The 25417-nt window shown below is 44.7% G+C and overlaps 1 protein-coding gene across 2 annotated transcripts in view; it reads left to right on the forward strand.

Moving 5' to 3' along the window:
• Positions 1 to 25417, forward strand: part of LLGL2 (LLGL scribble cell polarity complex component 2) — a 110473-nt gene that overhangs the window by 52573 nt on the left and 32483 nt on the right. The window contains exons 3-11 of one of the 2 annotated variants that reach the window (XM_060252902.1): positions 3613 to 3710; positions 5276 to 5357; positions 9894 to 10012; positions 13632 to 13790; positions 15600 to 15759; positions 16987 to 17119; positions 18636 to 18690; positions 19729 to 19883; positions 24902 to 25119. In XM_060252902.1, the coding sequence (XP_060108885.1) occupies positions 3613 to 3710; positions 5276 to 5357; positions 9894 to 10012; positions 13632 to 13790; positions 15600 to 15759; positions 16987 to 17119; positions 18636 to 18690; positions 19729 to 19883; positions 24902 to 25119 (1179 nt within the window). Of the gene's footprint in view, positions 1 to 3612; positions 3711 to 5275; positions 5358 to 9893; positions 10013 to 13631; positions 13791 to 15599; positions 15760 to 16986; positions 17120 to 18635; positions 18691 to 19728; positions 19884 to 24901; positions 25120 to 25417 lie in introns of those variants that run through there. The other variant, XM_060252901.1, reaches the window with a different exon arrangement.

The following is a 25417-nucleotide window of genomic DNA, read 5'->3' on the forward strand; positions in this document are numbered from 1 at the left end:
TTCTTATATAACGGTGAGAGAAAAAAACATCCATCTTTTTTTCCCCATAGTACATATAAGCGTGCCAGCCACATTTATTTCCATGACCTTCCAACGCTAAAAGTTTTTTGTTCAACAGCATTACCCATTCTTTTATCCACACTAGACAAACTGCTTCATGATATAATTTTAAATCTGGTAATTGGAATCCTCCTCTCTCTTTTGCATCTGTTAAAATTTTCATTTTGATCCTTGGTTTCTTCCCAGCCCACACAAACTCTGAAATTTTCCTTTGCCATTTATTAAATTGTCTACTGTCTTTCACAATTGGAATAGTTTGAAACAAATACATTATTCTTGGCAAAATATTCATCTTAATTGCAGCTGTTCTGCCAAGCAATGACAAATTAAGTTTATTCCATTTTATCATATCTTCATCCATTTTACACCATAGCTTCTCAATATTCAATATCATACCTTTATTGGTATAGCTCCAAGAATACTAAAAGAACTTGCAGATGTAATTTCTGAGCCTTTGGCCATTATTTTTGAGAATTCTTGGAGAACAGGTGAGGTGCCAGAAGATTGGAAGTGGGCAAATGTTGTCCACATCTTCAAGAAGGGGGATAAAGAGGATCTGGGTAACTACCAACCTATCAGCTTGATGTCTGTACCTGGAAAAGTTTTAAAACAAATAATCAAACAGTCAGTCCTTTCTTGCGCTCTTAGAAAAGACAATAAATGAGGATACTGCTCTGTGAGGTCCCAATCAAGATGTCTTCCACCTCAGAGGGAGAAAGGACCTTTGGATACTTAACATGAAGGGTCCTTCTCCTCTGTGGAAAGGAAGATGTCTTGTTCCTCCTGGAGTCATCTTGGAGAAACAAAGTAAAAGCGGGATCCCTTCTTTTCTCAGCCCTTATCTGTATCTTATGGATTATGTCTTTGCTACTGTAGCTCTCATTTTTGTCCAATTATAGAAGTAGCACTGCATTTCAAATTGCTGTTGGAGTTGCAAAACTAGAGAGGGTGACTCTCACAAAGCTGGAATCAAGAAGCTGAAAAAATATTTCCTGCCACCTTTAATGGATGATGGGAATCACCCGATCAGGATGTCCTCCTTTCCTCAGAGTTCTGAGAAGGACCTTTCATGGTAGGTATTCAATAGTCCTTTTTGTTTGCAAGAAGCTTTTAACATAGAGGAGCATCTTTAAAAACATGCTCTACCTGTGGTCTGAAGTGGTTTGGCTCATTCTGTCATGCTGCTTTAGTGCATGAGACCTCCTAGGTTCAGTTGTAGGACTGGGAGAGGGCCAGCTTGGTGAGGAAAGGATGGCTTCAGGGTTGTCTCTTAATGACTGGAGACATTATTCAGCAACTGTGCGTGTGTACATATCAGTAACTTGCAGCACGGTGTTCTTCCATATGTTACTCATGCTGTACCTGCCTAGTTTAGAGCAGCCAAATAGCATGTGGAAGATACTGTCCCTCTAAGAACATAAGAGAAGCCATGTTAGATCAGGCCAATCCAGTCCAACATTCTGTGTCACACAGCGGCCAAAATATACAAACACACACACATTGTGGCTAATAGCCACTGATGGACCTCTGCTCCATATTTTTATCTAAACCCCTCTTGAAGGTGGCCATGCTTGTGGCCGCCACCACCTCCTGTGGCAGTGAATTCCACATGTTAATCACCCTTTGGGTGAAGAAGTACTTCCTTTTATCCGTTTTAGCCTGTCTGCTCAGCAATTTCATCGAATGCCCATGAGTTCTTGTATTGTGAGAAAGGGAGAAAAGTACTTCTTTCTCTACTTTCTCCATCCCATGCATTATCTTGTAAACCTCTATCATGTCACCCCGCAGTCGACGTTTCTCCAAGCTAAAGAGCCCTAAGCGTTTCAACCTTTCTTCATAGGGAAGGTGTTCCAGCCCTTTAATCATTCTAGTTGCCCTTTTCTGAACTTTCTCCAATGCTATAATATCCTTTTTGAGGTGCGGCGACCAGAACTGCACACAGTACTCCAAATGAGACCGCACCATCTATTTATACAGGGGCATTATGATACTGGCTGATTTGTTTTCAATTCCCTTCCTAATAATTCCCAGCATGGCGTTGGCCTTTTTTATTGCAAACGCACACTGTCTTGACATTTTCAGTGAATTATCTACCACGACCCCAAGATCTTTCTCTTGGTCAGTCTCTGCCAGTTCACGCCCCATCAACTTGTATTTGCAGCTGGGATTCTTGGCCCCAATGTGCATTACTTTGCACTCGGCCACACTGAACCTCATCTGCCACATTGACACCCACTCACCCAGCCTCAACAGATCCCTTTGGAGTTCCTCACAATCCTCTCTGGTTCTCACCACCCTGAACAATGTAGTGTCATCCAGTTCACTGGATATCAGTTTTGTGGTTATCCTGCTACGATAAGTATACACAGCAGTATAGACTACAGTCCTAATAATTTATCTAGGTAAGTTCATGAACCGGTTTTGCATAGTTTGCAGAAGACCAGGAGAGTGGGAGCTTTTCTGACCTGAAAACTGTTCCACAAGGTGGGAACCACAACAGAGAAAGCGTGTGTATGGGCAGCTGTTGCCCATTTGCAGGTTGGCACCCGCAGAAGCCCCCTGTTGATGTGAGTGAAGTTGTCATGGCAGAGCAGTGCGAGAGAGGTGGTCCTGCAAATATGAGGGATCAAAGCCATGAGGGGCTTCGTATATGATAGCCAGTACCTTAAACCAGGGATGTCAAACATGTGGCCCGTGGAGCAGATCAAGCCCCTGGAGGGCTGCGATCAGGCTCACAAGCAAGCCTGCTTTCTTCTCCCTGTCTTTTGTGTCACAGCTTGCTTTGCCAGGATTTCTCAATCATACAGGAGCTACAGAGCAAAGCCTCTATTTTCTCCATTGGCTGAGGTTCCTGTCTTGGTGAGGAGAAGTGGGGAGGGAAACCTTGTTTTGATACTGACCATAATATTGCAAGAGTGCTAATACTTTAAGCATGTTTTATTTTAGGGTTTTTTTTAACTTTGTGTTTGTCTGTGTCCTTTATAAAGTTTATATCTCTGCTACCTGGCATTGCATTTTATGACAAACATGGCCCAGCCCAATAAGGTCTCATTTATGTCAGATCTGGCCCTCATAACAAATGAGTTTGACACCCCTGCTTAAACTGAGCCTGCTAACAATGGACAGCCGGTGGAGCGTCTGCAGAATGAAATATGTATGCTCCATCTAGCTCCCGCTAATAGTTGAACCATGGCATTCTAGAGCAGTTGGTTTTTTTTGATGTTGAATGTTGGTCTCAAGAACAAGAGTGAAACTCTTTTTTTTATTTAACAGGTTTGTGTATTTACTTCTCCACTTTCCAAATTTCCAAAGTAGTTTAGCCATGTAATTTTGTTTGAAAATTGTTTTAAAGCATCGGGGAAAATTCTTGCCATGGATCTCTCTGGTTCTGTCAAACTTTGGTAAGTTCTGGTAAGAAATACTGTTGTGCTTTATCTTGATTTGGTTCGATGCCAGAATTCAGGTTGGTTCTGAAAGTGAGAAAAAAAATTACCACTTTCTCCTGGCTATATTTAAAATAAATAATAGCATGTTTTCTTTGTTCCCCCCCAGACTGTTGAACATGGCTTCCCACACCAGCCTAGTGCCCTTGGCTACAGCCCTTTCTTCCATCTTATGGCTATTGGAACCCGATCAGGAGCCATCAAACTGTATCCTTTTTGCTTGTGAACATATGAAGCTGCCTTCTACTGAATCAGACCCTCGGTCCATCAAAGTCAGTATTGTCTACTCAGACTGGCAGCGGCTCTCCAGGGTCTCAAGCTGAGGTTTTTTCATGCCTGGACCCTTTTTAGTTGGAGATGTCGGGGATTGAACATGGGACCTTCTGCTTACCAAGCAGATGCTCTACCACTGAGCCACCATCCCTCCCCATGAACATATGAAGCTGCCTTCTACTGAATCAGACCTTTGGTCCATCAAAGTCAGTATTGTCTATTCAGACTGGCAGCGGCTCTCCAGGGTCTCAAGCTGAGGTTTTTCACACCTATTTGCCAGGACCCTTTTAGTTGGAGATGCCGGGGATTGAACCTGGGACCTTCTGCTTACCAAGCAGATGCTCTACCACTGAGCCACCATCCCTCCCCATGAACATATGAAGCTGCCTTCTACTGAATCAGACCTTTGGTCCATCAAAGTCAGTATTGTCTATTCAGACTGGCAGCGGCTCTCCAGGGTCTCAAGCTGAGGTTTTTCACACCTATTTGCCAGGACCCTTTTAGTTGGAGATGCTGGGGATTGAACATGGAACCTTCTGCTTACCAAGCAGATGCTCTACCACTGAGCCACCGTCCCTCCCCTAACCGTTCCTCCACTGTCTCATGAGCTGCATAGTTGTTTCCAGCAGCAAGTAGATGTGTTGAAGATGTGGTAATGTTTAGCATTTATACATTCTCAGTAATCCTAACGACATAACCTCTGTATTATAGTTGTGAGGGGAGTAGAGAGAAGAAATAGTAGTGGTTTAAGGCTAGGAGGGGAGTAGAGAGAAGAAATAGTAGTGGTTTAAGGCTGCGTAGTGAGTTCCTGGCGGAGGCAAGTTTTAAACTTAAGGAAATCTGATTAATCAGAATTTTAATAAAGGTTTCAGAGAAGTCTGTGAAGTGCTCCAAACTATAGCTCATTATAAAAAGTGACTTTTACTCTGGTATAGTGGAAAATGCAATAAATAAATAGCTTTTTATCATCTCCGTTCCCATGATTTGCATCCTGAGGATTGGATCCAGTAGAACGTGTCTGAGGATGAAACAGTTTCCACCTGCAGAGCATGACTTTTCACTGCCCCCCCCCCCCAACATTTCAGGGGCCATTTGGCTCTGCAGTGGGAGGGAGGAAATAGTTCTCGCCATAGAAACACTCCCGTGCATCCAACACAAAGCCTGTTTTTAAATATCCTTAAGGACTTTTCTTAGCATGGGGCAATATCTGTGGCTGCTGCTTGTAATTTATTGTGTTAACATTTTATCGCTAGTGACTTAACTGTGGTTAGCATGTCATCACTTTTGTGGACCTTGAAAGTTACCCCAGGAGACTTGTGACTGAGAGCACAGTATCTAAACATTTCCTATGGAGTAAATGTAAGTTTAACATCAGCCTAATTCTACTCCAGTGTGGAGAGAAACTGCAGTTACTCTAGAACAGAATTAATGTAGTGCAAGGAAAGCTCACCAAAGATCAAAACAAGCTTAAGTACTATTGACTTTAATCAGGCTTTCAGCTATGGAACTCCTGGAGTGGAATTTATGGGCTTGCATGAAGAAACCAATGCTGTTATGCAAATACATTTTATTCCTCACCAGGTGAGTAAAAATCAGATAAAACGATATGTTGTGTTTCGTGGAAATTATGCTTTCGGACTTCTGAAGTCTGTATGATTTTAGTGATGACTTGCCAAAAGTATACCAAGTACAGACTTTATGAGATGTTGCTATGAAAGAGTGCAAAATATCCGAATGAATATTCAGATTATAGATTTGGAGGGCTTGGCATCTTTCCTTGTGGTAACAAAGCCTTTAAATGTGATCACAAAGGAGGGCTGTCTGCCCTTGGATAGTCAAGGAATTATATTGAGGATGTCAAAAGCTCTTTATGCTTATTTCTTCAATGTTGATGTGGCTAAGAGAGGAGAAGAAGAAGAAGAAGAATGGATGGATGATGGATTTATATCCCGCCCTCCACTCCGAAGAGTCTCAGAGCGGCTCACAATCTCCTTTCCCTTCCTCCCCCACAACAGACACCCTGTGAGGTAGATAAGATATTGGATATATATCCCGCCCTCCACTCTAAAGAGTCTCAGAGCGGCTCACAATCTCCTTTACCTCCCCCCTCCCCACAACAGGCACCCTGTGAGGTGGGTGGGGCTGGAGAGGGCTCTCACAGCAGCTGCCCTTTCAAGGACAACCTCTGCCAGAGCTATGGCTGACCCAAGGCCATGCTAGCAGGTGCAAGTGGAGGAGTGGGGAATCAAACCCGGTTCTCCCAGATAAGAGTCCGCACACTTAACCACTACACCAAACTGGCTCTCCTAAAGAGTACTTCTAAAACTCCACAAACAAAAGTTGTACTGCTGATGCTACACAAAGGGATGACTTAAACTATAAAGTGGTGTATTTGGAGCCTCCACCCCCCCCCCCCATGACTAGTATCTGTTAAGTGAGGAACAAAGAAGATTACAAGTTCATGGTTTGCTCCTCAGATGTTTAGGTAGCCAGATTTCTGACCAGATTCATTTCATAATCATGAATCCCCACATCTCCATTGACACTAAGGCCTGATGTAACCATGATGGTGGTGGGACAAAAGAATGTACTTGTGCAAATTTGCACCCAGTATCATGTTTAAGTTAAGCAACATTGGGATGCCAACGATCTGTAGCTCAGACAGATATTGCACAGCTCCCAGTTAAGGCTGAATATTGACCATGTATAAAGTTACACAGGTGCATTCATTAGTTCTGCTATCAACAAGTTTAAATTGGGCCTTCACTGCATCTATTCTGGAATAATCTAAATTGTTGCTTCAACTCCCTGTCTATTCTGGAGCAACCCTAGAATAACAAACAGAATAAAACATCACTTCTGGAGACAGGACACTGCTGTGCACAATTAAGATATGTGTCTTTAAGAGAAGGAAAAGGAAAGGAAAGGTCCCCTGTGCAAGCACCAGTCGTTTCCGACTCTGGGGTGACATTGCTTTCTCAACGTTTTCACGGCAGACTTTTTACGGGGTGGTTTGCCATTGCCTTCCCCAGTCATCTACACTTTCCCCCCAGCAAGCTGGATACTTATTTTACCAACCTCGGAAAGATGGAAGGCTGAGTCAACCTCAGGCCGGCTACCTGAAAACCCAGCTTTCTTCGGGGATCGAACTCAGGTCATGAGCAGAGCTTAGGACTGCAATACTGCAGCTTTAACACTCTGTGCCACGGGGCTCTTGTCTTTAAGAGAAACTTGCTGCAAAAGAAACTTTTGCTATTTCTAGGCTGGAAGGGGTGTGGTGAATAGCAGCTCTCTAGCAGCCCTGGCCTCACTCAATGCACAGCAACCAAGAAGGTCAGAGCGCCTGCTCCAACGCCACTGAGGATGTTCTCCGCAGCTGAGAACGAAACGTCTGGAAGGAAAACTTTCTCCAGTAGAACACGGCACTTGAGCCTGAAAGATTCTACAAACCCTAATATATATGATATCATAAGAAAAGTTTCTGGCTATCTGACCAGTCATGGTGCTTTGTCTCCTGTCCATGATTCTCCTTTATTGTTCGTGTTGACCTCATCCAAAGGCCTGGTGGAACATCTCTGCTTTACATGCCCTGCAAAACTTTAACAGATCAGATGTGTCAAGGGTGTCACTTGGCAGAGAGTTTCACCAGGCTGGGGCCAGGGTGAAGAAGGTCCTGACACTGGTTGAGGCCAGTCGGATATCTTTTGGGCCAGGGACCGCCAGAAGGTTCTTCTGCTGATCTTAATGCCCTTCAGGGGGCATTCTGTGGGAGGTGGTCCTGAAGGTACGCGGGTCCCTGACAGTTAAGGGCTTTAAAGGTAAGCACCGAAACCTTGAATTTCATCTGGTGCTTCCCCAGCAACCAGTGCAGTTCTTGCAGCACTGGTGGGGTCCTTGTAAGGCCCCACACTACCGCATTTTGTACCAGTTGGAGCTCCCGGATCAGTTTCAAGGGTAGCCCTATGTAAAGTGAGTTACAGTAATCCAGCCTGGAGGTGACTGTTGAATAGATTACTGTGGCAGGGTCAGGATGAGACAGATAGGGGGCCAGTTTTCTGACATGGCGCAGTTGGAAAAATGTCCACCAGACAACACTGGCGATCTGGGCCTCAATAGATAAAACAGGGTCCAGAGTCACCCCCAGACTCCTGATGGTAGGTGCCAGTATTGGAGGCACCACATCACGCACTGGGAATTGGCTCCCCAGTCCCAAGTCAACTCTCCCCCCACCCACAGAACCTCTGTCTTAGTTGGATTCAGCTTCAACCAGCTTTGCTTCAGCCATCCCACCATGGCCTCCAAACCTTCAGTCAGATTTTTCAGGGTGGAGTCTGGGTGGCTGCCCATCAGCAGGTATAGCTGGCTGTCATTAGCATATTGATGACACCCAAGCCCAAAACTCCAAACCAGCTGGGTGAGGGGGCACATGTAGATATTAAACACATTAGTGGGTGTCTAGTTGGCGTCCCTCCCCTCGCCACCAGGGCCATGCTACCAAGTAGGCCTGGGGGAGCCACTTGGCCACAAGGGCAGTGGGTGCCCCCTCCCCACGCAGCTCTTTCCACTGTCCCCAAGCCATGACTCACCCGCATGGCTCTTCCACAGGATGGTTGGCCAGGCAGGCACCAGGCCCAGTGAGCCACAGCCGGGTGGTCCCCCACCACCATGCTCTCACCCTCTCCGCTGCCCGCCTCTCTGCCACCCTCTGCTGCCTCACTGTCCAAACTGGCAGCCTACCAGGAGTGCTTGGCAGGCACACTCCCCCTCCCCGGGTGCCGGCAGAGGTGAACATGGGCACCCTTGGCTTGGGCACCCAACTGCCATCTCTGCACTTGCCCTCACCACCACCTGTCTCTCTGCCACCCTCCTGGCAGCCTACCAGGATTCCTGCAGGCAGTGGCGGCAGGGAAGGGGCTGAGCAGTGGGGCGGTGGCCGATATGCTTGGAAGGTGTGCTTGGCCAGCCAGTGTGCTAGCCTGCTCTTGTCTAGCTCCCCCCCCCCCCGCAGGCACATGGGGAGAGGAAGGATGCGAGTGGTGGGGCAGGAAATCAGGGGGCCTTGCCTAGGGCACCAAAAAACCTGGTTCCAGCCCTGTATGCCACCCACTGTCCCCAACCTTGGAGAAAGTGTTAGAGAATTTTGCACGCAGCAGAAAATACTGAAGGAGAGGGACAGGAAAACACAGGAATTAATAGACAAGAGAGATAACTGTATTCAATGGTAGAATATATTACCAGGATAGTATCCAATATTCAGAGTCGTTGCCAGGCCAAGGTCATACACAGTAATCAGTACACACTTCAGTAGATAACAGTATACACCAGTAAGTATACACAGTAATCAGTACACACTTCAGTAGATAACAGTATACACCAGTAAGTATACACAGTAATCAGTACACACTTCAGTAGATAACAGTATACACCAGTAAGTATACACAGCACGATCCAAGCACAGTAGCATAGGATCAACACAAGCAGTGTTCACTGCCACCCAGACAGTGAGCCTCACAGTACCCACAATCCTTACAGGCAGACAGAGCAAGCTCACTGAGCTTCCCTAAATACACACATCAATGATGCAAGCTCACCAGAGGTTGCATCAGCTCTGTGAGTCAGCACAAAGCCTAATTTCAGGTGAGGTCATTCCACCTTACCTCAGTAACAGGTAACAGCTGGACCATGATGCAGCATGACTTAGCATGACATTGCAGAAACAACATTTACTATTACTAAGAAGGAGTCAGCCAGCCATTTTAGGACTGAGTTCCAACAGAAAGTCGATCAACCACTTCAAGACTGTCCAATGGACTCCTGCATCTTCTATAGCTGCTTCATCACTGTAGAGATTACGGTCTCTTTGTTGTGTGGTACTATTTCTGTGTATGAGAGAATCGCATTAAAAACTGATAGATGCACCTGAGAAATATCTGCTGGAAAGAGTGTTTATAGACCACGTTAATCCTTTTGTCCCATCCCGGTTAACAAAAGTTTTAGAATGGTCCTGTACTGTAGCCTCACAAATGGTTGCTGAATAACATGGCTTGAGCAGTTTTGCTAGATTTGGATTGTGCTTGTGCTGTCTAAGGGCTGCATACTGTTTTGAAAACTTTTCAGTGCCAGCTAGTGACACTGCTGGATGACAACAGCCTGCACTTATGGAACTTGAAACAGCAGCGGAATGGGGCATCCGAACTGCAAGAGAAAAGGCACTTCACACTCCGAGGACCTCCTGGGTAACTGAGATGCTTCCTCCACCACCTAAACTATGCAATGGAATGAAATCTGAGATGGCTTTGTTCAACTCTGCTTATTGTTCAAACTAATGCAAGAGTGATTGGCATGAAGGTGTTCCATGGAAAACTGTACCACATGCTAACACCATCCTAGGATTACCTTTTGCTTAAGAACATAAGAGAAGCCATGTTGGATCAGGCCAATGGCCCATCCAGTCCAACACTCTGTGTCACATAAGAACATAAGAGAAGCCATGTTGGATCAGGCCAATGCCCCATCCAGTCCAACACTCTGTATCACGTAAGAACATAAGAGAAGCCATGTTGGATCAGGCCAATGCCCCATCCAGTCCAACACTCTGTGTCACACAGTGGCAAAAAAATTTATACATACACACACACTGTGGCTAATAGCCACTGATGGACCTCTGCTCCATATTTTTATCTAAACCCCTCTTGAAGGTGGCTATGCTTGTGGCCTCCACCACCTCCTGTGGCAGTGAATTCCACATGTTAATCACCCTTTGGGTGAAGAAGTACTTCCTTTTATCCGTTTTAACCTGGCTGCTCAGCAATTTCATGGAATGCCCACGAGTTCTTGTATTGTGAGAAAGGGAGAAAAGTACTTCTTTCGCTACTTTCTCCATCCCGTGCATTATCTTGTAAACCTCTATCATGTCACCCCGCTTAGATCCCTTACCTAGGGTGGTCAGCAAGATTTCAGTAAAATAGGCTTTGTTCTGTAACCTGCCAAAACTCTGTCCTAAGCATGGGGTGAGCTAAAGCCACCCACTCTGTTTTGTTGTTGTTCAGTCGCACAGTTGAGTCCAACTCTTTGCGACCCCATGGACCAAGTCACACCAGGCCTTCCTGTTTAGCTTTTTATTACTGTCCATGGGGTTTTCTTGCCAAGGATACTGGAGTGGGTTGCCATTTCCTTCTCCAGTGGATCTAGTGCCCCACAAGTAAAGGATTTATGTTTTTAAAGTAATGGATATTAAGCTCAGTACTGGGTCCCATGCTCTTTAACTTGTTCATTAATGATCTGGAGTTGGGAGTAAGCAGTGAAGTGGCCAAGTTTGCAGATGACACTAAATTGTTCAGGGTGGTGAGAACCAGAGAGGATTGTGAGACACTCCAAAGGGATCTCTTGAGGCTGGGTGAGTGGGCATCAACGTGGCAGATGAGGTTCAGGGTGGCCAAGTGCAAAGTAATGCACATTGGGGCCAAGAATCCCAGCTACAAATACAACTTGATGGGGTGTGAACTGGCAGAGACTGACCAAGAGAGAGATCTTGGGGTCGTGGTAGATAACTCACTGAAAATGTCAAGACAGTGTGCGATTGTAATAAAAAAGGCCAACTCCATGCTGGGAATTATTAGGAAGGGAAATGAAAACAAATCAGCCAGTATCATAATGCCCCTGTATAAATCGATGGTGCGGTCTCATTTGGAATACTGTGTACAATTCTGGTCACCGTACCTCAAAAAGGATATTATAGCATTGGAAAAAGTGCAAAAAAGGGCAACTAAAATGATTAAAGGTTTGGAACACTTTCCCTATGAAGAAAGGTTAAAACGCTTGGGGCTCTTTAGCTTGGAGAAACGTCAACTGCAGGGTGACATGATAGAGGTTTACGAGATTATGCATGGGATGGAGAAAGTAGAGAAAGAAGTACTTTTCCCCCTTTCTCACAATACAAGAACTCTTGGGCATTCAATGAAATTGCTGAGCATTCAGGTTAAAACGGATAAAAATAAGTACTTCTTCACCCAAAGGGTGATTAACATGTGGAATTCACTGCCACAGGTGGTGGCAGCTACAAGCATAGCCAGCTTTAAGAGGGGATTGGATAAAAATATGGAGCAGAGGTCCATCAGTGGCTATTATGCATGGGATGGAGAAAGTAGAGAAAGAAGTACTTTTCTCCCTTTCTCACAATACAAGAACTCGTGGGCATTCGATGAAATTGCTGAGCAGCCAGGTTAAAACGGATAAAAGGAAGTACTTCTTCACCCAAAGGGTGATTAACATGTGGAATTCACTGCCACAGGAGGTGGTGGCGGCCACAAGCATAGCCACCTTCAAGAGGGGTTTAGATAAAAATATGGAGCAAAGGTCCATCAGTGGCTATTAGCCACAGTGTGTGTGTATGTATAAAATTTTTTGCCACTGTGTTGGATTGGATGGGCCATTGGCCTGATCCAACATGGCTTCTCTTATGTTCTTATTAGCCACAGTATGTGTATGTGTGTATATATATATGTGTGTGTGTGTATACACACACACACATATATTGACCACTGTGTGACACAGAGTGTTGGACTGGATGGTCCATTGGCCTGATCCAACATGGCTTCTCTTATGTTCTTATGGTCTTAAGCATTAATATTTAAGGCAAGGCATTTGGGATTCAGGAGCACTTGCCATGGATTTCATCTTGGCAGAATGAAACATGAATTTTGTAATGGTTAGAAATAATTTAATCACCATCAGCTATCTCTATCATCACCTATCTCTAGGTGAGTATATAGTAACTGTTTCCCCCATGTCTGTAACCATTCTGTGAGATGTGTTCAAAACCCTTAACATTAAAGCCTGTTGCTAACCATTAAAACATCTGCACAATAGGGCCATGTATGGATAAGGAAGGCTTTTCTACAAACCAAGGGAAGCTCCCCAAGTTTGCAGAAAAAAGCAAAAAAATAAAAAAATAAAAAGTAAAAATTTAAAAATTCCACAAACTTGAACTTATTGGGGTAAAATGAGATCTTGCAGTGCTTGCATTGCTACTTGGAAGGTTGCTTAGCCAAACTCCATAAAGCTGGTTGCAGCCAAAGAAACAAGGTAAGTGGTGGCAGCAGTGATACCAGGGAAGAAAGTGGGCACTGAATGAGGAGGGAAGGAGCAGGAGATGAAAGTGTGGGAGGTGAAAGAAACAGCAGGAAGACTCAAGGACTGGAGCAGAGGGGGATTTCTCCTTTTCCTACAAGGTCTGTTGAACTCTAATCCATACTGGATTATGCAGCCTTTAATAAATTATGAAGATACTTCTATCACAGCAAGCTTTTAGGACTACTTCTGTGTATTTTGTATAGCCAGGGCACTGAATTTGTAGGACATTCTGAAAATGAATGGCTATTGGAGTTCTTGAAAGCAATTTTAATAAAATGACAATTTGTAGACCCATTTCTAGAGAAACAGTGCAACCTTTGGGGCTATGGAAGCTTTTGACCACTCAGGTTGCATTACCTGACAGCTTAGGCTGAATGTGCAAGATTTGCATTTCTGTCATGTTGAGAAAACTATCTGTCTTTAAGATATTCTTCCACTTACTTCATTTGAGTAATTTCTGCTGATTTGTAGGATGAGTTAATATCAAAATTTCTGTTACCGCATTGACTGAACCTACTAGTTTTGTTCTATCGCTTTTTTTTCTCCACTGAGAATTTTTTTAAGGGTTTCTGGTGTTCAGTAATGATTTCAGAAGCCCTTGCAAATATATCTCAGATCTGCTTGAAATGTCTACTTTGACATGGGGTATATGAATATCAACCGGGGTCTTGCTCAGTGGTAAATTACAATGCGGTGTGTGATTTCCCTCCATTTCACCTGCAGTTCTCCTCCGAGCGCAACCCAGGTAACAGCAATCCTTGCGCATTCCTCACAAGAATCCCTGTACCTTGGCACTGAGAGCGGTAATGTCTTTGTGGTGGAGCTCCCATCCTTCAGGATGCTAGAAGACCAGACTATTAGTTCAGACGTGGTGCTGCAACAGTAAGCATAGGGATGGTGATCCCATACATCTTTCTTGTGCAGTTATTTTAAACCAGCAAGGAATCGGTGATGTTGCAGTAATTTTTATTGAGAATCCAAGTTAGACGTGGACGCAAATCCTGTGAAATTTTTTACTACAATAACTGCCTGGCTGCTAGGGCTGTTTTACCTGAAGCAGTATAATTACCATGTCCACGGTTTGTCCAGGAATTTATAAATCATCAGCCCACATTGACATATATTCTTGTTTCTGGGACTCATGTAGTTTCTGCTATGCAACCAATACTTTATGAAATCCAGCACACACACCAAATGACATTGTGTTGACAGTGTCAGATCTAATTAATGTAAATCTTTGCTTCAGATATCCAAAGCGTTTAGGTGTGTAGTTGGATACAGAATAAATTACTCTGAATGGATGGGCTTGAATATGCAATCTTGCCATAGGAATGCAAGTATGGAATCTGAATTGTCAGTCTTAGTGTGTAATATATAAAGGACAGATTGCTCAGCTCTATTAAATACTGCTCAACGGATCAAGGGAGAAAAATTTTAAAGATGCATGGGAAAAGGGTATTGGTGCCCTGTCTCATAATCTGAGCAGGAATGGGTGTGGGAAAATATTTCTAGGAATATCAATGTCTAAATGTAACAAAGGTTTTTTTTATAAATTACAGCTAAGATGGTATCTAATGCTGTTAAGACTGAAGCATTTTTATAACCTTAATAAAGAAGACTGCTGACATGTGATCTGGGAATGATAATTGGTTACATAATTCTGAAATAAATAAAAATAAAACAAATTAACAAAAAACAAAGACAAATTAAAGAAATTATTTCTTATTAGAAATGAAATAGACGAATCTCATTTTACTACACTTGTGATAAACTGATTTATTTTCATTGGCAACTGCATTATGACTATCTTGGATTCTGTATAACTGTATGTATATGTTTCTGCTGTGATATAATAAAACACAACTTTTAAAGATAACTTTTAAAGAAATCCAACATACAGACATTGCAGATGAATTGGGTGTCTTGGGTGTGCATGAAAAAAATAACCTAAATAAGCATTTTACTCTTTCTAAAACAGAAGATATTTTGTAGGAGTTTCTTGTCATGGTTCCCCCAAAGATTCAAATTTTTCCATTGAAAAATTTAAACAAAACAAAAAAAGTCCTTGGAAAAATATTTTTTTCTATTTTTTCCTTTGTATATGAACATATGAAGCTGCCTTATACTGAATCAGACCCTCGGTCCATCAAAGTCAGTATTGTCTTCTCAGACTGGCAGCGGCTCTCCAGAGTCTCAAGATGAGGTTTTTCACACCTATTTGCCTGGACCCTTTTTTGGAGATGCCGGGGATTGAACCTGGGACCTTCTGCTTCCCAAGCAGATGCTCTACCACTGAGCCACTGTCCCTCTCCATGAACATATGAAGCTGCCTTATACTGAATCAGACCCTTGGTCCATCAAAGTCAGTCTTGTCTTCTCAGACTGGCTGCGGCTCTCCAGGGTCTCAAGCTGAGGTTTTTCACACCTGTTTGCCTGGACCCTTTTTTGGAGACGCCAGGGATTGAACCTGGGACCTTCTGCTTCCCAAGCTCTACCACTGAGCCACCATCCCTCCCATATTTTTTTTCCTGAACTCTGACATCTTTAGGTAGCCAAGAGCTGGGCATATTGATGGTTTAGGGGCATCTCTGGGGTGGGGGGCGGGGAGGTGTTAGAGGAAAGATTGAATTTAAGAGCAAGGTTTAAGAGTGTGCTTTCCTGTTAGTTTAGCTATCCTCCACTTTTCCACAGAGTGCCAGAAGATTGTCGTAGGCGGTCACTTGAATTGGTAGAATCCTTAAGGGAACATCCTCAGAATCCCAGCCAGCTCCTGATTGGATACAGCAGAGGCCTGATTGTCCTTTGGGACTTGAAAAGCAACAAAGCAACACACCACTTCCTTGGAAATCAGGTATGCGTGTGTCCTTGGGGCTCTGGGGCAGGGCTGAGAAAATAAACATTGAAGCATATTTTGTGTGGATTGTTATGATGGAAATGAAACCTTGTATGTTGGCATGAATAAAGGCAAGGAAGCAGGACCTATAAGAGAAAAAGAGCCAAATTGCTACTCAAGGCGCTGAAAATCTTTCCAAGGTTTTCTTCAGTTTCTGGAGAGCCAGTTTGGTGTAGTGGTGAAGTGTGTGGACTCTTATCTGGGAGAACTGGGTTTGATTCCCCACTCCTCCACTTGCACCTGCTGGCATGGCCTTGGTTCAGCCATAGCTCTGGTAGAGGTTGTCCTTGAAAGGGCAGCTGCTGGGAGAGCCCTCTCCAGCCCCACCCACCTCACAGGGTGTCTGTTGTGGGGGAGGAAGGGAAAGGAGATTGTGAGCCGCTCTGAGACTCTTCGGAGTGGAAGGCGGGATATAAATCCAATATCTTCATCTACCTCACAGGGTGTCTGTTGTGGGGGAGGGGGGAAGGGAAAGGAGATTGTGAGCCGCTCTGAGACTCTTCGGAGTGGAGGGCGGGGATATAAATCCAATATCTTCATCTACCTCACAGGGTGTCTGTTGTGGGGGAGGAAGGTAAAGGAGATTGCCAGCCGCTCTGAGACTCTTCGGAGTGGATGGTGGGATATAAATCCAATATCTTCATCTACCTCACAGGGTGTCTGTTGTGGGGGAGGAAATTAAAGGAGATTGTGAGCTGCTCTGAGACTCTTCGGAGTGGAGGGCGGGATATAAATCCAATATCTTCATCTACCTCACAGGGTGTCTGTTGTGGGGGAGGAAGGGAAAGGAGATTGTGAGCCGCTCTGAGACTCTTCGGAGTGGAGGGCGGGGATATAAATCCAATATCTTCATCTACCTCACAGGGTGTCTGTTGTGGGGGGAGGAAGGTAAAGGAGATTGTGAGCCGCTCTGAGACTCTTCGGAGTGGAGGGAGGGATATAAATCCAATATTTTGTATGTTTACTGGATACTGTTGCCACAAGCCTTTTTTGTTGCATCGCCATGATGGCTCAAAAATGTTTGTCTTCTGGCTCACGCAAACAATTCTTGGCATACCAAATTCTATGTCTGATAGATGCACAGAGTTCTTGGTGAGATATAAGTGAATTAAAATCATTCTGTGGCCATCTGAGACTTCACTGTCCCACCCCCACCCCCCACCCCCACTTTCTCTGTCTCTCTAGCAACTGGAAAACCTCTTTTGGCAGAAGAATGGCTGTCAAATCATCAGCTGCCATTACGATGGGAGTTATACCCAGTGGCCCGTTTCAAGTGATGATAGGCAACCCGAGCCGTTGGAAAGTAAAATGCCTTATGGTCAGTATGTTTACAGCTGGGCATGCATGCCTTTTGTGTTGTTTAGAGCAGGCTTGAACAACTTGTGAGTTGTGACATAACTTTCCAGCTTCCGGTAGAAGGCTAGTGTCATATGAACATATGAAGCTGCCTTATACTGAATCAGACCCCCCCTTTGGTCCATCAAAGTCAGTATTGTCTTCTCAGACTGGCAGCGGCTCTCCAGGGTCTCAAGCTGAGGTTTTTCACACCTATTTACCTGGACCCTTTTTTTTTTTTTTTGGAGATGCCAGGGATTGAACCTGGGACCTTCTGCTTCCCAAGCAGATGCCCTACCACTTAGCCACCGTCCCTCCCCTGACCAGCAGTGGCTCTCCAGGGTCTCAAGCTGAGGTTTTTCACACCTATTTGCCTGGAGATGCCAGGGATTGAACCTGGGACCTTCTGCTTACCAAGCAGATGCTCTACCACTGAGCCACTGTCCCTCCCCTGCTCTCCAGGGTCTCAAGCTGAGGTTTTTCACACCTATTTGCCTGGACCCCTTTTTGGAGATGCCAGGGATTGAACCTGGGACCTTCTGCTTCCCAAGCAGATGCTCTGCCACTGAGCCACCGTCCCTCCCCGTGTCCTGTGCTTATTCCCTGTCTGAGAGTGTAAAAATATGGAAGTTATCAAGTACCTGGCAAGTCACATATGTAACTAGTAGGCTGTGTCTTGGTACTTCTCAAGTTGTGTAAGCTATGGTAGATCTTGACATTTATGATGGGAGACATTTAGCGAATGAGCTGGTTCTGAGGACTGGACAGCCAGACAGAAGGTAGCTAGGCAACGTTCTGTTGAAAATCTTACGGCAGTCTTAGGTGTAGACTCACATGTAGCAGTAAACCATGATTGGCTACTGCATGAATGAGCCAGGGGGTGGGATCCTTAGGCTCCCATGCATCCCGTTGTGCCATCTTGTGCAGCAATCGAATGAGAGTTTCACTTTTGTAGCAGACTGATTTGCCGCTTCATCCAAATAAACTATGGTTTGTGTTTTCCGTACAAAGCAGTATAGTAAACGGGTGGTTTTGCAGGTGCACAAAACATAGTTTAACTGGATGGAATGGTGAGCTATGGCTTGTTACAAAATACACGCTTCTAATTACCTGGCTGTATGCAAGGGGAGGAAGAAACGGGGGAATCCAAGGTTCCACTGTGCTCATTCACATAGCAACAAACCACGATTGCCACTGCAACTGAATGAGGCCTGAGTATTTCTGGCTTATCCTGCACATCCCAGTGTCTCCTGGAGAAGGCAACTTCCATTACATGTATATTGATAGTGTTTGCTGTGTGTGAGTGGCTAGTACGGTGAAGTAGTTAAGGTATGCATGTGACAAGTACATTCTCTCAAGCATCAGGAAGTCAGTTTTTTTGAATTAGTGTAACAAAGCCGTTCGTAAAACCAGATATCTTCTAGTCATTTTCCATAATTATATGAACTTCCAACCACAGTGTATTTAAATCAGAGTATCTTCTAAATTTGTCCTCCTAGGTCCTTTCCCTTGCAAGGCCATCACCAAGATCTACTGGCAAACAGCAAAAAATGGGTAGGTACTTTTGGCCTAGTTGTCCTTTCTCCCATTATCCGTAGATTCTAGAGTAGCCTTGTAGCCGTAAAAGCGCTGCTGGCTGCAAGTTTGCAGCCTTCCGAATGTCGCCAAAAGACTCTATGCGCATTTATAATGTGACCTATACAAAACTCATGGAGTGCTTGGCGTATTCTTAAACTTTTTGTTTCGGATTCCTTCAGAAAGGCGGCTTTTTTTTTTTTTTTTAGTTTTTCTGAAAACAAGATTATTTAAAATGAAATTATACAGGTTTAGAGGTTATTTCTTGCCATAACTGTTTGCAAAAGGAACAGAAGATTTGTGGATGCTCTCTCCCCTCATTGGTGGATCTGTATAATATGGGATGTAAAAGGAAGATACAAATGATCTTAAAGGACCCTTCACATCCGGGCCACTTGCTATTTGAGATCTTACCGTCGGGCAGACGATACAGAGTGTTGAAGGCTAAGACAAATAGATTTAAGAGCAGCTTCTATCCAAGTGCTGTGGTTAGGCTAAATGCAGGGCTATGAATGGTTATTTGTTTTAGATGTATTTAAATTGTTTATGTATATGTCTTTTCTTTAGTGTTGATGTGTTGGTATGTTTGTGGAAGAGCACCTCATTTCGTTGCTCTCATTTTCCTTTTTTGAGAACAATGACAATAAATTTATCTATCTATCTATCATCCATCTATCATCCTCTCTCTCTCTCTCTCTCTCTCTCTCTCTCTCTCTCTCTCTCTCTCTCTCTATATATATATATATATATATATATATATATATATATATATATGTGTGTGTGTGTGTGTGTGTATATATATATATATATATATATATATCTAACAAGAGGTGAATTCGAGTCCAGTAGCGTTTCAGAGACCGATAACATTTTCATGGTATGAGCAAGCTCCCTTTGTCAGATACCCTCGTTAAAGATACAACGCCCTCCAAAAACCCTCTCTTGCCACTGAAACAGCTTATCTCACTTCTGACCGTGAAATACTGTGCCTAAACCTCCCCCTCTCCTCCCACTTAGGCTTCCTTACATAGTATTTCAAGGAGGGATGCCACGGGCAAGCTACGGTGATCGGCACAGCATTTCTGTTATTCATGGCAATCAGCAAACAGCCTTCGACTTCACATCACGAGTGATAGACTTCTTTGTCATTGCCAATCCCGATCCACGTGTAGGTATGTGGAAGATGTAAGGCTTTTCGCTTCTGAAGACTTGGATCAACTCTGGGGGTACTGAAATGCCAAATGTGCCAATTATTGTCCACTTTCAGATCAGTATGCAATACTAGCTAAGCTTGAGAACCTCTTCTGATTGAACGGAAGCATTTTTGAAGACTCTCTGTGTTGGACTAACGACGTCAACAGTTTTATAAAAAATAGGGCGAGGCTAAATAGTTGAAGTTGCGAAATACAATTTGCAGTCCTTCAAACGCCTTCTTAGTTCATGCACCAAGTTGCACGGTTGCATCTTGGAGAAGGGATTTAAAGAGTGTCTTTAAATGCCTTCTCCGAACCTCACTACCAGCACCGGCATGTCTGCTGACACAAACACGCAAGCATCCCAAAACTACCTGGGAGTTTCGTAGGGAGTTGGTGGGGGGTAGGATGGCACAAACTGAGGTTCACATAGTTGTCCTTTCTCCCGTTATCTCCTACTCTAGAACCAAAAACTGGGCCTGGATTGTGATTAATTTTGTTTCGTAATTCAGTTTGTGCTCATCATTAGTGGCAACCCAGCCACGCACTGCTAGCACTAGTGGAAGGAGGGAGGACATGAAGACAGGTGGGTGGGAAGGGCGGTGCATGCATGGGGAATCTGGTGATAGCATAAGAGGAGAGGACCACTCTCTGACCCAGGTGTGTGTCCTTATTGGTAGGTAAGAGCCCCATGGCGCAGAGTGTTAAAGGTGCAGTACTGCAGTCCTAAACTCTGCTCATGACCTGAGTTCGATCCCCGGCGGAAGCTGGGTTTTCAGATAGCCGGCTCGAGGTTAACATAAGAACATAAGAGAAGCCATGTTGGATCAGGCCAATGGCCCATCCAGTCCAACACTCTGTGTCACACAGTGGCAAAAAATTTTATACATACACACCCCCTGTTGCTAATAGCCACTGATGGACCTCTGCTCCATATTTTTATCTAAACCCCTCTTGAAGGTGGCTATGCTTGTGGCCGCCACCACCTCCTGTGGCAGTGAATTCCACATGTTAATCACCCTTTGGGTGAAGAAGTACTTCCTTTTATCCGTTTTAACCTGTCTGCTCAGCAATTTCATCGAATGCCCACGAGTTCTTGTATTGTGAGAAAGGGAGAAAAGTACTTCTTTCTCTACTTTCTCCATCCCATGCATAATCTTGTAAACCTCTATCATGTCACCCCGCAGACGACGTTTCTCCAAGCTAAAGAGCCCCAAGCGTTTCAACCTTTCTTCATAGGTTGACTCAGCCTTCATCCTTCTGAGTACCCAGCTTGCTGGGGGGGAAAGTGTAGATGACTGGGGAAGGCAATGGCAAACCACCCCATTAAAAAAAAGTGCCGTGAAAACGTTGTGAAAGCAACGTCACCCCAGAGTCGGAAAGGACTGGCGCTTGCACAGGGGACCTTTCCTTTTCCTATTGGTAGGTACACCATGAAGTTACAGGAGCTCTCCCAATGAGTTTCCTTTAGGGGAGGCTTCTACTGCGAATGACATAAGCGAAGTTCCTGCAAGTCTGTTGCCCTGACTGAGTGTCCCAGATGCCCAGCTGGGCCAATTTACAACACCCACGTGCATGAACCATGAAGGAAGTCGTAGCTGTTGCATGCTTGCTTCAGGAAGTTGTTCAGTCATCTGAGGTTTCTGTGGCTGGCCAGCTTCCCTGTAACCAGTTGCCTAAGCCTAATGGAAATCTGCCTTGGCTGACCTCACACGCTCCTTTAGAGAATCTGCTCAGCAGACTGAAGGAGGGGCACGCGTTGTATGCCAAATCCACTTGCGCTAATGCATAATGCTTATGTAATTGCATGCGTGGTGCAGGAAACCTTTATTAAACTTTTATGGTAGCGATAGGTCATTTCCCATTGCCAGTTATTTGGGCCTGCATCTGACAGTGCAGAATGTAATTGGACTCAGTAAAAAAAAACTTACAGTAATCCGTGATCAGCTTAATGCTCTGCCAAGAAGAGTACATTTTGAGTACAGTAACATTCTTCTATAATGCAATGTCCAAAGTGCCAAGTTATGTTAATTTGGTATCCAGAGGAGACCATGTTATTTGTGTATCTTTTCTCTTAGCTGTTGCTTCATACTGCAGGTGTTGCAGTACTTTGAATTCCAGACTGTTATGTTGCTTTCAGAGTAGGGTGAGATTCCAGCCGCCAGAAGTGTTTCTGTGAAAGACAGTGTCTGCATACACCACAGGGAGTGACGCTGGTATCATTTGCACTTCTCCAGTTTGGTGGAGATCAGTTTGGTGTAGTGGTTAAGTGTGCGGACTCTTATCTGGGAGAACCGGGTTTGATTCCCCACTCCTCCACTTGCACCTGCTGGAATGGCCTTGGGTCAGCCATAGCTCTGGCAGAGGTTGTCCTTGAAAGGGCAGCTTCCGTGAGAGCCCTCTCCAGCCCCACCCACCTCACAGGGTGTCTGTTGTGGGGGAGGAAGGTAAAGGAAATTGTGAGCCGCTCTGAGACTCTTCGGAGTGGAGGACGGGATATAAATCCAGTATCTTCTTCTACCTCACAGGGTGTCTGTTGTGGGGGAGGATGGGAAAGGAGATTGTGAGCCGCTCTGAGACTCTTCGGAGTGGAGGGCGGGATATAAATCCAATATCATCTTCTACCTCACAGGGTGTCTGTTGTGGGGGAGGAAGGGAAAGGAGATTGTGAGCCGCTCTGAGACTCTTCGGAGTGGAGGGCGGGATATAAATCCAATATCTTCATCTACCTCACAGGGTGTCTGTTGTGGGGGAAGAAGGGAAAGGAGATTGTGAGCCATTCTGAGACTCTTCGGAGTGGAGAGCGGGATATAAATCCAATATCTTCATCTACCTCACAGGGTGTCTGTTGTGGGGGAAGAAGGGAAAGGAGATTGTGAGCCATTCTGAGACTCTTCGGAGTGGAGGGCGGGATATAAATCCAATATCTTCATCTACCTCACAGGGTGTCTGTTGTGGGGGAGGAAGGGAAAGGAGATTGTGAGCCATTCTGAGACTCTTCGGAGTGGAGAGCGGGATATAAATCCAATATCTTCTTCTTCTTCTCCTTTAGGCACCAGAGGAGTTTGCAGGAGCAATACAACAAGGGGAGAAAATTGTTAATGGCAGTGGAGGGAGTCTATACATTTTTTGCTTAAAAAGAAAATTCTTTGATGTTTGATATGAGTTTTTGAAACTATGAATATTGAATGGTTGAACATGAAGCAAAAGGCAAAGTACCTGATTGGGGGGGGGGGGCTTTGTTTTAAGAAGTAGACTTCTGCAGACAAAGGTCAGAAACTTCTTTAAGTGATTTGATGTAAACATTATCTGCCTTAAGCAACTATTGTATAATACCTAAATACTATATTGGCTTGAATAGTGCATAATTGCATAGTTTGTGCTGCAAAACTGTGCTTCAGTGTGGAGACCAGTATTGTGGATGCAATGCCTCTAGAGCTCTGCTGTACCCATTTGTGTAGAGTTGCCACGACAGGCTACTTTTCCTATTTGCAAAGAAGAAGAAGATGAAGAAGATATTGGATTTATATCCCGCCCTCCACTCCGAAGAGTCTCAGAGCGGCTCACAATCTCCTTTCCCTTCCTCCCCCACAACAGACACCCTGCGAGGTAGATGAAGATATTGGATTTATATCCCGCCCTCCACTCCGAAGAGTCTCAGAATGGCTCACAATCTCCTTTCCCTTCCTCCCCCACAACAGACACCCTGTGAGGTAGATAAAGATATTGGATTTATATCCCGCCCTCCCCTCCAAAGAGTCTCAGAGCGGCTCACAATCTCCTTTCCCTTCCTCCCCCACAACAGACACCCTGTGAGGTGGGTGGGGCTGGAGAGGGCTCTCACAGCAGCTGCCCTTTCAAGGACAACCTCTGCCAGAGCTATGGCTGACCCAAGGCCATGCCAGCAGGTGCAAGTGGAGGAGTGGGGAATCAAACCCGGTTCTCCCAGATAAGAAGAAGATGTTGGATTTATATCCCGCCCTCCACTCCGAAGAGTCTCAGAACCGCTCACAATCTCCTTTCCCTTCCTCCCCCACAACAGACACCCTGTGAGGTAGATGAAGATATTGGATTTCTATCCCGCCCTCCACTCCAAAGAGTCTCAGAGCGGCTCACAATTTCCTTTCCCTTCCTCCCCCACAACAGACACCTTGTGAGGTGGGTGGGGCTGGAGAGGGCTCTCACAGCAGCTGCCCTTTCGAGGACAACTTCTGCCAGAGCTATGGCTGACCCAAGGCCATTCCAGCAGGTGCAAGTGGAGGAGTGGGGAATCAAACCCGGTTCTCCCAGATAAGAGTCCGCACACTTAACCACTACACCAAACTGGCTCTCCAGGAACTTTGTATATTTGCTTCGCAAACCACTCACGTTAATCCTTATAGATTTTAGTGTTTATCATTGCATTTGACTTTCGAAAAGCCAAGTCACGGTTAGCGCCTGCAGCAGCTGTAGTAGAGACTTCCAATTTGTTAATTAAAATTCCTCTTGTTCTTAACAGTACCTGCAATACTGCTTAGATCCTTTCTAGCGTCCTGGGCCAGCCCTACCGCCTAGCACAAAATTAACTGGATCATTACAGAGTAAGCAAATAATGTGTTGCGTCACCTAGCTGCTGGTGACAAATCCCATCAGCCGTTGTATTTGCATCACGTAATAGATTTCAAAACCTCAGGGGTTGTGTTTTGTTTGTGCAGCATTTACTACTCAGACAGCCTTGAATAAAATATGTGCTTAGTCACGCACAATTAGTATGTGGATCAGATAGCAAAATAATGCTGGCATTGCAGCTCCCTGCGTGCGCTTTCTCATTACTGAGGGGGGAACTCTGTGAAGCGGGTCCTAAGACAAGGGCTGACTCTGTTTGTGGCATGCCTGCAGAGACCCTAATGAACTTGGTGGATCCTGACACAGACTTAAATCACTGGCCTTCTCATAATATTTGTTGTTGAATGTGGTCTTTTGCTGCATGAAGTCTTAGAGTTGTCTTCTTCCTGCAGAGTTTGATGACCCATCTGCAATGGTGGTGCTAGCAGAGGAAGAGCTGGTGGTAATAGACCTCAAGACGCCAGGCTGGCCTTCTGTCCAACCTCCGTATCTTGCTTCCCTTCACTGCTCAGCTATCACCTGTTCCCACCATGTCTCCAACATCCCGCTGAAGTTGTGGGAAAGGATAATTACCGCAGGGATCAAGCAGAACTCCCACTTCTCAAACATGGTATGGCAGGCGTGTGTTCGGTAAAGCTAGAATGAGCTTAAAAGTGAGCAGTTGCTGTAAATTTTTTTAAATTAATAATCTTAGGCTCCATCTCAATTTTCTGGAATGTTTCTGCCTTTAAGGGAGAATGGAGAAAGGAGTTTGCAATATTTAAATCTTAAATTCAGTCCCAAAACACTTGTAGGTAAATATATTTCCAGCCCATAACCCAATTGGCTGTCACACTGCAGGGAAAACTTGGAACATCTTCTATAACACAGAATGAAGTAACTCTCTCAAAGCCTATGTAAATCTCCAT

The sequence above is a fragment of the Heteronotia binoei genome, chromosome 13 (genome assembly GCF_032191835.1).
Source record: "Heteronotia binoei isolate CCM8104 ecotype False Entrance Well chromosome 13, APGP_CSIRO_Hbin_v1, whole genome shotgun sequence".
Taxonomy (NCBI): Eukaryota; Metazoa; Chordata; class Lepidosauria; order Squamata; family Gekkonidae; genus Heteronotia; species Heteronotia binoei.